The sequence below is a fragment of the Lupinus angustifolius genome, unplaced genomic scaffold (assembly GCF_001865875.1).
Source record: "Lupinus angustifolius cultivar Tanjil unplaced genomic scaffold, LupAngTanjil_v1.0 Scaffold_9_35, whole genome shotgun sequence".
Taxonomy (NCBI): Eukaryota; Viridiplantae; Streptophyta; class Magnoliopsida; order Fabales; family Fabaceae; genus Lupinus; species Lupinus angustifolius.
In genome coordinates this window covers 44,111-58,325 of record NW_017718135.1, presented here as the reverse complement: position 1 = coordinate 58,325, position 14,215 = coordinate 44,111, and the positions used below count along the sequence as shown (strand labels likewise).

The following is a 14,215-nucleotide window of genomic DNA, read 5'->3' as shown; positions in this document are numbered from 1 at the left end:
CCTCATTTTCTGGTTCAGAGGCGGAACTGGTATCGTTGTCTTCCCAAACTATGTATGCTCTTCTTCCAGTCTTTATTTCATTCTTTCCCTTGAATGAATTCTTTTTCAAATTTGGACAATCCATCTTCATGTGACCAACATTGCCACATCTAAAGCATGTAAAAGTATGATTTGAAGTAGAGGCATCGTTGTTCTTGGTGAACTTTCTTATTTTTCTTGTTCTACCACCTTTATTCCTTTTGAGGAATTTGCTGAATTTCTTCACAAGAAGACTCGTGTCTTCTATCTCTTCTTTATCGGATTCATCCTCTGATGACTCATATTTGTCAACTTTTGCTTTTAGAGAAATATTCTTCTTTTTCTTCTCTTGTTCTTCATGTTGATCTAGTTGGCTGAGTTCTAACTCGTGTTCCTGCAATTTTCCAAATAACGCAGCCAAAGACATTTTCGATAAACTTTTCTTTTCAGGAATGGCTGTTACCTTTGGTTGCCATGTTCTGGTAAGTGATCTTAGAACTTTCATGTTCAAGTTACTGTTAGATAATACCTTACCAATAGCAAGAAGGTGATTTGTAAGATTGATGAATCTCTTTTGAAGATCCAGTATCTTCTCTCCAGGTTTCATTTGAAACATTTCATATTCTTGAGAGAGAGTGTTTAGCCTTGACCTTTTTACTTCCTCTGTTCCTTCATGTGTGGTCTCTACAGTATCCCACATTTCCTTGGCGGATTTATAGTTAGATACTCTAAAGAACTCATCAATTCCAAGAGTATAAGTGAGGATGTTCTTTGCCGTTAGGTCATATTGCACCTTCTTCTTGTCTTCACCATTCCATGAAGATTTAGGCTTTATTTCACTTACACTGTTTATAACTGTGAAGGGTTCATAGGGTCCTTCTTCAATTGCATTCCATATATCCAAGTCTTGGGATTCTATGAATATCCTCATTCTAATTTTCCAGAAGTCATAGCATTCTCCAACAAAATTTGGAGGGTGGTTTATGTTAGAACCTTCTCCTAGGAATGATCTTGCGGCCATATTTGATGTAGGATCAGTTTTGAGAATAACTTACTAAAAAAAAGCTCTCGTGTCAATTGTAAGACTGAGATTGCAACTAAGAGGGGGGTGAATTAGTTGACTAGAAATTATGACCACATTTTCTGCAAAATGAAGAGTTAAAGTGGAGCGGATAATATTGCAGAAAATAAACAAGAATAAATCAAAGAGGTAAGGAGAAGAGAGTACACAAAGATTTTATACTGGTTCATGTCCACTGGAGGCTATATCCAGTACTCTTGCAGCACACTCACTAATATTTATCACCTTGGAAAACACATTTCCAAGTAACTCTATCCTCTTTCTATTCTCACCCCGTGAAAGAAAGTATTTACAATGAATGAAGAATTACAATGATGACTTGGATTGCCATTACAAGTATGAATTATAATAACAATTGCAATCCAATCAAATCTTTTGTATACTTAGTAAATAATGTTCTTTAAGTTTACAAAACTTTGAAACACTTTACTTCAAGCAACTCAGAAAAATAGCTTTGAAAATTTGAGTTCAAGTTGCTAGAAGTTCATAAAACTATTTCAAAAAAGTGTAGGAAAGTTGTGAGAAAAATGTGAAAGAGTTGTTTTCATTGTGACTTCTAATACCTTTAAATAGACTTTCCAATCAGTCATTGTGCCTTTATGAAGGAGTAGGAATTGTTTGGAATGAAGACATTTCGTTTGGGATGAAAACCCATGAGTTTCAAATCTGAAAACTGATGTAACAACTCTCAGTAACCGATTACAGCAAGTGGGTAATCGGTTACCCAAACGTGACATTTTGAAAAATTACATTGAGTAATCGGTTACTCACTTGAGTAACCGGTTACTCAAACTCTCTGTCCAACAGTGAATTTAAAATTCACTTAGAGTAATCGGTTACTCAAATTTGAGTAATCGGTTACTCCAATTTAAATATTGTTGGATAACTGATTCTCACTCATGTAACCTGTTACTTAAATTTCAGTAACTTGTTACACATTATTTTGAAAAATGTTTTCATTTAAAAACTTGAAGTATTTCAATTTCTTTTAAAATATTTAGAGCATTACTACTTTAGTATATTAAAGAGTATATGATAGAAGTACATATTTAGGCTTAGACTAATTTTCTTGAAGCTTTAATCTTCTTGGTCTTCATAAGTAATCTTCATTTTCTTTTTTGGTGATGTTGGTGTCTTCATTAAAACCTTGTCAATGTCAGAAACAAAGATCTTCTTCACACACGTCCCTTGGACAATATAACATTAGTATTTGTATCTTGACATTTGTGAATCAGTAAATGTACATGTCAACTCATCAATCTTGAATATGATTTTTTTTTACTTGCTTTTTTTTGTTTATAAGTTTTTTTCAAGTAAGTTTGTTGTCCAAAGCCTCCAAACAAATTTAATTTATATAAAGAACTTGTAAACAAAAATAAGTAAAAATAATCCTAATCAAACCCTCCCAAAGAATAGTAGTTTATTAAGTATTTGGTCATCTTGGTATTGCACTAATAATTTCCCTAACAACCTTAACAAGCAGAAAACTGTTAGATTTATTTGGATTGATAAAAATTTATTTTATTTATGATGTAGTTAGTTTTATTTATCATATTTATTATTATTTAGATTATTATTATTTTATCATCTATAGTGATTTTTGTTTGTATGATAAATTATTTGGACTAATTCATATTTGAATTAAGCAATATTTGTTATCATAAAATTCTACAAAAGATAAAATTTGTTTATTATGGAACCATGTTGTATTAGCTAACTGGCCTCAAATATCGACTCAGATAATCTTTGAGCTCGAACTTGACCTAGATCCAATTAAATAAAATACATACATATTTTAGATAAAGTCTTTTCAATATTATACTTATTATTATGGATATATAATTTGACATATGAAATGATATATGTATATATGATAAAAATTAGATAATCAATGATATTTTCGATCAAAGAGATGTCATTATTCTATACACAATTGAATAGAGATAGATAAAAATATGATAAATGAGTGACTATAGGACATGTCAGGACAATTCATGTTTGTCCCCTACCCGACCCTAAATATTTGATAAATCTAATTTTTGAACCCAACTAGACTCGATGAGACACAATCTTATTTTAGTCTGATCCTGGTCAAATTAAATTGAGTGAATAGGTAGAGTCAAGTTTGTCGCCTAGAGTCATGGACCATCCTAAATTCCTAATCAACTTGGTGAAAGAAATTACCGAACTTATTATTTATATTTTTGTAAATAATTAATGATCTTGTTTTATAGTCCTAGTCAGGATGAGCATGGGTCGGGTTGGGACGGGTTAAGGTTTGTCCTTACTCGACTCTAAATATTGGTCGGATCACTTTTTTGAACTCGGACTCGGCCCTAGACCCGAAACTAACCTGACCCTAAATAGCGACCGGGTCATTAAACCCGACCCGACCCTAAACCCGATTAAATATAATGCATACTCATTTTAGATAAAGACTTCTCAATATTATTTATTATTATGAATATGTAGTTTGATATATAAAATGATATATGTATATATATTAATCATGTATATATTATGAAAAGATTAAAGAATAAATGATACTTTCGACTAAAAGGATATCATTACTCTATACACATCTGAGTAGAAACACATACAAACATGATGAGTGAGTGACCCTGAGACAGGACGGGTCGGGTCATGCTTGATTCATACCGGTCCTAAATATTAACTGAGTCCATTTTTTGAACATGAACTCGATCCTAGACCTGACCTCATTCGAACCTGATCATGATCGGGTCGTGACGGGTGAGCAAGTAGGGCCGGATCCTGCTCACTCCTAGTATCCAGACTGCCATTGGCAAAACACAAGAAGGATTCAGCAAATAAAGTAGGAAACTGACAAAACAGGAAAATTCAGCAACTAAAATACAATGCAAAATTATATGTTATCAAAAAATATATAATACTGCTTTTGCCATCAATCAGAAATAATAAAGTTGTTGAAAAATAAATAACTCAGCTGGTTATTTTTCATTTGTGATAAATGGAGTATTATAAATTAGTTGGTATAAAGTTTTCTATTCGACCAACGAATTTAATTAACTACTAGATATAAAATAAATTTATTACAAATAATTTGTTTATTAATGTAGAATCTTAGCGGTTGAAGCTGCTTTTCGGGCACTTTAAAAATCTAGACCCAAAAAATTATGTACCAAAAAAGTTATACTTATCTATGAATAAGATATTGGTTTTATGTGTAAAGTATCATTCAATTTGATTAAAAATTCAAGGCTTGATTATTAAGATATTGATCTAATGAGCCTAAAATATTATTGGATTATCAAGACGATTGAAAGATTTAAAATTGATTATTATAAACAACAAATTGTTAAGATGAACAACGTTAAATAAATTAATTTCTTATATAGGATAAAGAACCAACAAATTCTTACTGATCAGAACAACGTGTCACTCCCTTAGCTTATCTCCAAATTATGTGTAATCACCTCCAAGAATCGAATGAGAATCGGAACAAACAGTCAATTTGGTTTTTCATTGCTATCTTCATTTAAGATTAAAAAGAGAGCAAAAAAAAGGACCCAGTCATTATTACAAAGCACCTACTTGGTTGCTTCCCTCTTTCTCATTCTCCACTTTGCTTTTTGCTATAAATATTTAATATTTGTCAATAAAAGTAGCCCCATCTTTTTTATGATCTATTTAGTTGGAGAAAAAGAAATGAGAAAGAGGGGATCAAGAAATACGTGTAAGAAACAGTAGATTTTTATATTGTATATTTTATATGGAGAAGAAAATAGGAAATTAAGTTTTATTGGTTCTCATAGAAAATTATATTTCATTCATTTTCACTTTTGTTTGGTTGAATAAAAAATAAGAAAAGTGAAAATGTTATTCAAAAGATAAAAATGATAATGTAAAATGAAGAACTGTTACTTTATTATTAATTAATAAATTTTAAAAATAACATAATATATATTGTAAAAATAAACATTATTTCCCTAATAATTAATTCTTCTAGTCTTTAAATAAATTGAAAATTATTTATTATATATGTATAGCTAACTACTGCATGATATTTTTGCGTTAGTGTTTTATTGTAAAGTCTTCAAGCCATCACATGCAAATTCATTTTACAAATTATCGATGAAGAATATAATTACATGTGGTTAGTTATATTAATGAGTCTACAACCATCTAAAGATTTATATAGAGTTACTACACTATCCATCATTCATTTATGTTATTTTTTAAAAGAGTCAATAATGATTAAATATAAATAATGAATAATACAATAATAATATATAAATTCATACAATATAAATTATATATATTTTTTCTATATTAATTCCTTATTAATTGTCCAAATACATAATTTTGATGCCCTTGTGGTTTATCTCTTTTTGTATCATAAGATAGATAGAGTTTTATGTGAGACTTATTCCTTTTCTTATAAGATGTATACTCAAATATTATATATTTTATATTATCATTACAATCACTTATAGTTTTATTAACTTTTAAATAAAATAAAATAATTAAAATAGTGAATGATATATTAAGTGTATATACATTTTTACACACTATGAATAGCAGTAAATAAATATTATAAGCTTTTTTTTCTTTCCCTTCCTCTCATGTACATATTAATGAAAACTCCATTTCAACTTCTTTCTATTCAACATAATGAAGGGTTATATTTTTTATTGGTTTTAAATATTAGTCCTACCATGTTTTATATAATATAAACAAGGAAGGACTCTCATACTTCAAAAAAATAAGTTTTTTAAACTCATTTCACATCCTGATATCAATTGAAGGTAAATCAAATAGTTTAAATTAGTGAGTAAATCTAAATCATTAATTATTCATAAAAAAATAATGACTAGAATTTGGAGTAAGTTCTCCACTTGTATGAATATAATAAAAGTGTCCTCTCGTCGAGGTAGGGATCTAGTGTCCCCAACTTTGTCCCCCAATCATATCTCTAACCAATCACAATAAACAAAATTAATAAAATTATAAATATTTAATTTTTTAACTGACATGACATAATATAATTGGTTTTCGATAGAGTTTAAACAAATCCTTCTCCAAACCCTTATGTTAAATATAATAAAAGTGTCTTCTCATCGACCCTTATGTTTGTTTATGTTAAGAAAATCCTTTATATATACGTTTAGTTGAATAGTAACGAAGAGAGTCTTTTACATAGTTCAGTCTCTGAACCAAAAAACTAAAATACCAACATTGAAAACTCTTGAGAATTACTTGTTCTTTCCCTGCTTTTGTGGCGATAGCAGTCTTTGAAGGTTCGGCGCTACCTTTTTACTGCACCAATTGGTGGCGGCATTAAAGTAGTTGCTATTATTATGCTAAGTTTTCAAGCTTCACAAGGCAAGGTCAGAATCTAAAGTTGGATATTTCCTTTCTTACTTGCATTTAAAGCCTCCACTGTCATAATCTATGAATGAGGAATTCATAGCAGTAATCATCACTACTATTCTATCATCATCACTCACAGTGTACTAAACTTACCATAGAACAAAGAAAAAGGTGACCAAAAAAAGAAGGGAAATCACATGTGCAGTGAGTGAGTGAGTAAAGACATTCTAAACAAAAGTGTTGGAAGGAAGATCTGTCACTTGCGTTTTTCTTCTTTCTTTCTTGAAGCTTTTGAAGAAAGAGACATCTCAAATTGTTAACAAAAGGTTAGTGGAAAATGATTGTTAGTATTTGATTTCCTTCTCATTTGGTTCACTTATTTGAGTGTAAATCATGTAAAGACTCTTCACCCACTTCTTTTTTAAGGTTTTTCCTCTCCTCCGCACATCTCTTTTTGTTTGGATTTTGTTGTTGGTATAATCAAGGTATCACTTCACTAATAAAAAATTAATCATTTTCAGGTTGGGTGACTTCTCTCACCAACCAGTATCTCTCACATGAATAAGTTTTTGACATTTTGACTTATCTATTTAGGATGTAGTGTGACCCTTATACCACTCGACCAACGATTTGTTGGTTCCTTTTGTTTGGATTTGTGTGAAGAAATTTATTATTATATATATTTATAATTTCTTGGAACACTACAAGCGAATTTCAAGCTATCTGGATCTGGGGTGTGTTTGGATCATGGTTTTTGTGTCATTTACTGTCCCTTTTATGAATTTCAGATCAACAAGGATTTAGACAATGTTGTCTCAGAATCAAGGAGAGGAAGCAATAGTCCCAACCTTAAGTGGGACAGAGAATGAAGGTGTCAGCACCAGGGAAGAAGGGAAGGAACAAGACCATTCTATATCAAGTCTCAAGAGTTTCTTTTGGCATGGTGGTTCTGTATGGGATGCATGGTTCAGTTGTGCTTCAAATCAAGTAAATTAAATTACCTTTCACTTCACTTATTTTTTGTATAACCAATGATATCTTCTCACTTATGGGATGTGTGGCTGTCCATTCCAAAGAGTGTCGTTTTCAGGAATTGAACATTTAATTTGTTGGTCTATTTCAGTGGGCTCTTACATCACTAGAGCAATACATTGTTGGTTCTATTTTGAATAAATATGATTTAACTCTGAAATATTATCTTTTTGATAGGTTGCTCAAGTGCTCTTGACACTGCCATATTCTTTCTCTCAACTTGGCATGCTATCAGGAATCTTGCTTCAGGTCTTCTATGGCATAGTTGGAAGCTGGACTGCTTATCTAATCAGTGTTCTCTATGTGGAGTATCGCACTAGAAAGGAAAAGGAAAATGTCAGCTTCAAGAATCATGTTATTCAGGCTAGTGTTTTTGCTTTCTCACTATTTTATTACTATGGTTCTATAACTTTTTTACTGTATATATTCAGAATTTTTTTATTTCCATGTTTCTTAACCTTTCTCAAATTATTTTTAGTGTTTGGTACTTTAACATGTTTGAATGTAACTAGCTTGTAATGTAATGGATAAATTGTACCCCTAGATTTTTAGTTGATGTCAAATTAGTATATTTTTTACCAAATTTGTTAAAAGAAAGACTAATTTAACACCAATTTAAAATTTTCAATTATTGGGACCAATTTGGTAGCAACAAAATTTGAGGGACCAAATTGGATCCTATGTTATATGATACAAGGTACCGATTATGGTTCGTAATAGTTCATCACTTTTTATCTTACTATTACAAGATTTTTCTTAAGACGAACCCAATTTGAGGTACGCTGAATTCGGTATGGGAACCACGTAACTATTCTAGATCTTTGCTCTAATTTTTTAAATGTTTTGTTTACTCAAAACTCCTAAAATTAAACTTTTTGAACCACGTTTGTGAGAAGTTGAGAACTATAATGTCTAAATTGAAATTCTCTGTTTTGTTTCAGTGGTTTGAAGTACTTGATGGATTACTGGGTCCATATTGGAAAGCATTGGGTCTAGCTTTCAACTGTACTTTTCTACTCTTTGGATCAGTGATACAGCTTATAGCATGTGCAAGGTAACATCTCTGCTTCATTTTTTAAGGCAATTTGAAGTAACCTGAAATTGGGTTTCAACTTATTACAACAGTTGTTTTACAATTTTTATATGTTGGTTCTTTGATTCAAGCAGTAATATCTACTACATAAATGACAAATTGGACAAAAGGACTTGGACCTATATTTTTGGAGCTTGTTGTGCTACTACTGTGTTCATACCGTCCTTCCATAATTACCGTATCTGGTCATTTCTGGGTCTTGGAATGACCACTTACACAGCTTGGTATCTTGCTATAGCAGCTATTATTCATGGCCAGGTATATCAGCTTTTTATAGCTAGCAACGTTTTCTTCAGTTTTGGTGATCCTTAATGAACCCTTGTTCTTTTGAGTGAATATCCTTAAAAAAAAATCGCGTGTACCAATTTGATCCCAACAAGAAATTCAAATTACTACGCAATGATCGAGAATGTAAGTGAAAGTAGATCCTATCAGATGTCATAAAATATACTTAAAAAAAACTAATTTCATCCATATTTGATATTTTTTGGCGACTACTTGGGTTTTTCAATTTTTTAGGGACCGAATATACGTGAAAATAGTGAGAGAACAAAATAGGTATGTACTCTATTTTTTATTATGTCATGTAATTTTCATGTTACAAATTATTTTACAGGCAGAAAATGTCACACACTCAGCCCCATCAAAAGTAGTGTTATACTTCACTGGAGCAACTAACATCTTGTACACGTTTGGTGGACATGCTGTGACTGTGTAAGCTTTCTTTTTTCCTCACTAGTAGAGTTTTTTTGAGAAAATTTATTTAAATAAAACATAAAATGTTCCATTTGAAGATAATGAGTTTATTATATTAAAACTTATTTGAAAAAATTCTTATTTACCTTTGTATTTTTTTGGGTTGATTTTTTTAATATTACTGTCGAGACATTTCATGCTACTAATGAACATATAAAGAAGGTCTTATATCATGCTATGAAAAAGTATAATGTTAAAGTTTTATGAGTTGCTGACCATATTATGAAACACATTTTGGTTATGTTAAGGTTTAGGAATTGAGTAAGAATTTTATCTAGTACTAGAGAGACAAAATGAAATACTGCAAAAACAAAGTAAAAATTAAATGTTATCACACTTTATCATTTTATTTATAATGAAATTCCCATCTCCAGTACTGGAGATCCTTGTTCATTTCATCATAGCTGCTATTTAAAATTTCAAAGTGAAAAACAAAATGATATAAATGTATCATAAGTAAGGTATTATATAAGTATCAGTTTTGGAAGTTTGTTTATTCACGAACAAACAAAATCAAATTCACCAAAAAATATAATATTAGATTTGTTTCTTTATTGTCCTTGGTCTACTTCACTACTTGCACTCTTCTCCTCGATATCTACATAGCTTCCTTTGCAACTTTTTCTGTTCATGCAAAAATTACCTTTATTCAGCTTGAAAACCATTACCACATCCTTCCTTTTCTGTAGGAAATTCCACAGTCGAATAATTTTTCTTTTACTTTTAATGAAAAGTTACAGTTTTATTGGGTGATAGATAGTTCCTATTATTTTGCCACTATCTTTTTATGCTCATGAATCTAAAAGCCAGCCAGCTATTTTTAGAAAGATTATAATATCTATATTATCAGTATAAAAATTTATGTTTACATCATCCATCATTTATGTATTTTTTTGAAGAGTCAACTATCATAGTGTGAAAACTTTTATCTGAGTGTATAGATTTTTTTTCTCTTTTAGTAATGTCATTGTCCCCTTTTAATATGATAATTATTCTTCCTAGATGATCATGGATTGAAAAGTTTATAATGGTGTCAAATGTTGCAGAGAAATTATGCATGCCATGTGGAAGCCACAAAAGTTTAAGTACATTTACTTGCTGGCTACTTTATACGTGTTCACATTAACGATTCCTTCTGCCGTTGCTGTCTATTGGGCTTTTGGTGATGCACTGCTTAACCATTCCAACGCTTTCTCTCTTCTTCCTAAGAACGGTTTCCGTGATGCCGCCGTTATTCTCATGCTCATTCACCAGGTATACATACACGTCTTTGCTTCAAAAGTCAGAAAGCAACATCTTAGTCTTAATAATATTGAACAATCACTACAATAATCATATATATATATAGTTGCAAATTTAATTCATGAATATATGACTTGTCATCCTAGTAAAAAAAAGTGAGTTCAGATGCTATCTTGGTTGTGGTGGATAGAGATGATGACACGTGATATCAAATTTTTCAAAAGGTTCGGATTAATGTATCAAATTGTGGATCGCATCACGTGATGCGGCCACAATATTGTGGTTGTAGTGATTGCCGCAACCGCATCACATCATAATTGTGGTATGATACCGATTTGCAGTGATGCGACCGCAACAGGCCGGAACGTGACTGCATTTGGACCACATCGGGCCACATCAGACCGCATCGATGTCAAAAATATATTTTTACTCACAAAATAATTCACACCTCAACGGTCATAATCCGCATAGCAAAGGCCGCAATGACCACAATGATAGTAATTACGACCACAATTTAAAATACTGGTTCAGATCTTTAATTATTATTTATTAAAAAATTTCAAAACTAGTAAATATCTTCTCCCTTTCATATTTCTGGACAGTCCAATACTAAATTTTATCAAATAAAAAAGTGTATGTATTTTTTAAAAAGTGCATTGATTATTACAATGCAGAAGTAATTTTTTTAAGAACAACCCTCTAATTGTTTCATAGCTTATCACTAAAATGTAATCATGCAATTAGTTAGAATTTACTTAGCAGCATATCATTTTGATGTGTTACTTAACCTGCATTTTCCTTTTCTCATCTCAAGCTATATAAGGCTCTGTATCTCTACATTGAAAACTAAATTGAATGAATTTCAGTTTCTTTCATTTCTTTACTATCTGTCATTTTCATCTTAGTAGATAGTCACATTCTAAAATCCTTTTTCAAGATATCTCTAACTTTATTAATTATAACATATATGATAGTATAAACAATCATATTAACATTATATTTTCTTAGATAATAGACTTAGTGTAAGATTCATGTAAAGATTTATGCATAGTCGGTACATCATTCATTATTTATTTGTATTACTTTGTTGAAGAGTCAGTGATAATTAAACATGATTGGTGCATACATTTTTTTTATAGACTTGTAATAAAGTTCATTAATTTGTATCCTCAGTTTTTCTACATATACAGAAATTTCATACTATTAACACTAAGTTTTCTTTTCCATTTTCCAAACATATGCATGCAGTTCATCACATTTGGGTTTGCCTCTACACCATTATACTTTGTGTGGGAGAAGGTAATTGGGATGCATGACACAAAGAGCATTTGTTTAAGGGCACTAGCAAGGTTACCAGTGGTGATACCTATATGGTTCTTGGCTATAATTTTCCCATTCTTTGGACCCATAAACTCTGCTGTTGGAGCTTTACTTGTTAGCTTCACTGTTTACATTATCCCCTCCTTAGCCCATATGCTCACTTACAGAAAAGCCTCTGCTAGACAGGTAAATCTCTTAACCATCTCTTCATATGTCCTACCACCATATTGTGTTATGCTACTTGTGATTCCCAAAATTTATTGTGTGGGGTTCATGGGCAAAAAATAAGATATGTTATGTTACCCCATCTGAATTCTATTCACTGGGTTATTGAATTATTGGGACATGGATTTGGTGCAGTCACTTTTGTGGCCCAATGTAATCTTGGCCATAGAAATTATGTAAAATAAGATGTAGGGTCCACTCAGGCTTCCACCTAGTGCCGTGAGGGATTTTACTTAGGCAAGCTTCCTCACAAACAAATAGGTTGGTTCCTAGATTTGAACATATGATATGTTGGTCTTAAGAGACCATATCAAAACATGCCCCCTCCATAGAAGTCTGTCCGAGCAAGCGAAGAGTTTTCTTTGACCCATTATTAGATGACACCTTTTGGTTTTATGACATAAGGTTAGAAGTGTCATCATGTTAGATCTAAAGAGCAACAGTGATATATCATGTTATTTTTTTCTTTTGTTTTCTTGTACTTCCCTCCTTAATAGGGGATTTTTACCGAGCGATCCTGGCTCAGAATTATTGTATGTGTGACACAAACAATCAATTAGGACCCTAGAGAGAGACACAAATATAAATAAATAAATATGTGTATATATATAGAGAGATAGAGCAGCAAATGTCCAAAAGCATTTAATGCTTAGATTTGGAAATATTTTACGTGAAGAATTGAGGACAGGTAGGGTGTCATTTTCTCTTAGTTATTTGCTTCGGTTAGATTATTGTACTATGCATCTGATGAGCTGGTGCAGGTGACTGATTCTTTCCCCCAATAATTCTCATTAAAAATTTGACTATTCAGGACAACTTTATACAAAAACTCTTCCTTTATGTGTAAAATATAATTTCTCGCATCATGTGATAATTCTTTAGTAAGGTAATGTGAACTTTTGCACATAAAATTATGTTTTGCAAGAAATTATGTCCATCAATTATTGAAATGCTCTTAAGGAGAAACGGTGGAAGTGTGTGACAAAAAACCCATATACGTGGACAATAGTTTTCCCAGTACTGGCCTCCCAGATGATGTTATTTTAAACCCATAGATATTTTTGACATAATATTGTTAAATCTCTCTATTTGGCATTATTACTTTTCCCTTTTTGGGATTATATGAGTAATACAACAGTATTGTAGGGCATAATAAGTGGAATTGCCATTTTATATTAGAAATAGTATCTGTCATTTTCCGTGATCGATCAGAAAAATATTTAAATATACTTTTAATTTTAATATAGATTTTTCAACCAATTTATGAAGTGATACATGAAGGGACATACTTTTTCAACCAATTTACTTTTGTTTACTCATTTTGCAGAATGCTGCAGAGAAGCCTCCATTCTTTATCCCAAGCTGGACTGCAATGTATGTATTCAATGCATTCATTGTGGTGTGGGTTTTTGTAGTTGGGTTTGGGTTTGGAGGATGGGCCAGCATGACCAACTTTGTGAGGCAAATTGACAGTTTTGGGCTTTTTGCAAAGTGTTACCAGTGCAAGCCCCCAACACCACCACATGTCGCGGGGGCACCACCACCACATGTCCACCACTGAGCACTGCTGACTTATTCACATCAACATATTATAGAGTTCTGCTTCAATCACATTTTCCCTCAATACTTTGTATATCCGTAACATGGGGAACAATGTTTAATACTTCCACCCCTTCATTTCATGTGTGTTGGCTGGGTTTTGCATATTTTGTCCCTTTCTTTGTTAAATAGTTTCCTAGTGGTTAAGAATAGTGTATCAAATGCTTATGATTCCATGCTATAAATGCATAGGCTAATTAAATTAGATACGTATATTGTATCTTTCTATTTTTTCTTGTCCTCTTTTAATATCTTGGATGGCAGATACTGCAAAGATTTTGTTTTGCCCTTTTCTTTTTGTGCTCATGAATTGCAATCTCATTATTACATTCATTCTTTGGGAATGAGTTCTACAAAAAACAATTTACTAAATGTGGTCTAAATGCTATGAGTGAGCAAGATCCGATGCTAGCTGCTCACTCGATTTGACCAAATATAGTTAGATTTTATCGAGTCTAGGGTTGATTTTAGATTTAAATATTAGATTTGGTCAACAT

General features: G+C 31.5%; 1 protein-coding gene across 2 annotated transcripts; it reads left to right on the top strand.

Annotated features, from left to right (window-relative positions):
- The first annotated feature begins 6,241 nt into the window (after positions 1-6,241).
- On the top strand, positions 6,242-13,967 carry LOC109337629 (auxin transporter-like protein 4). Of its 2 annotated transcripts, none has more exons than XM_019574643.1 (9): positions 6,242-6,622; positions 7,240-7,438; positions 7,661-7,846; positions 8,425-8,537; positions 8,651-8,834; positions 9,193-9,290; positions 10,379-10,586; positions 11,823-12,080; positions 13,447-13,967. In XM_019574643.1, exons 2-9 carry the CDS (start codon positions 7,259-7,261, stop codon positions 13,678-13,680), a joined length of 1,461 nt encoding a protein of 486 aa, XP_019430188.1. In that variant the 5' UTR covers positions 6,242-6,622; positions 7,240-7,258; the 3' UTR covers positions 13,681-13,967. The 2 variants fall into 2 exon arrangements, with proteins under 2 accessions (XP_019430188.1, XP_019430187.1); XM_019574642.1 differs by having other exon boundaries at positions 6,243-6,777.
- Positions 13,968-14,215: the final 248 nt, after the last annotated feature.

What these genes read in the sequence shown, in the direction of transcription:
- LOC109337629 (XM_019574643.1), top strand. Translation starts at nt 7,259, where the DNA reads ATGTTGTCTCAGAATCAAGGAGAGGAAGCAATAGTCCCAACCTTAAGT. An exon ending in CAGCTTATAGCATGTGCAAG is followed by an intron (nt 8,538 to 8,650) that starts GTAACATCTCTG and finishes TGATTCAAGCAG; the next exon opens with TAATATCTACTACATAAATG. An exon ending in CAGCTATTATTCATGGCCAG is followed by an intron (nt 8,835 to 9,192) that starts GTATATCAGCTT and finishes ATTATTTTACAG; the next exon opens with GCAGAAAATGTCACACACTC.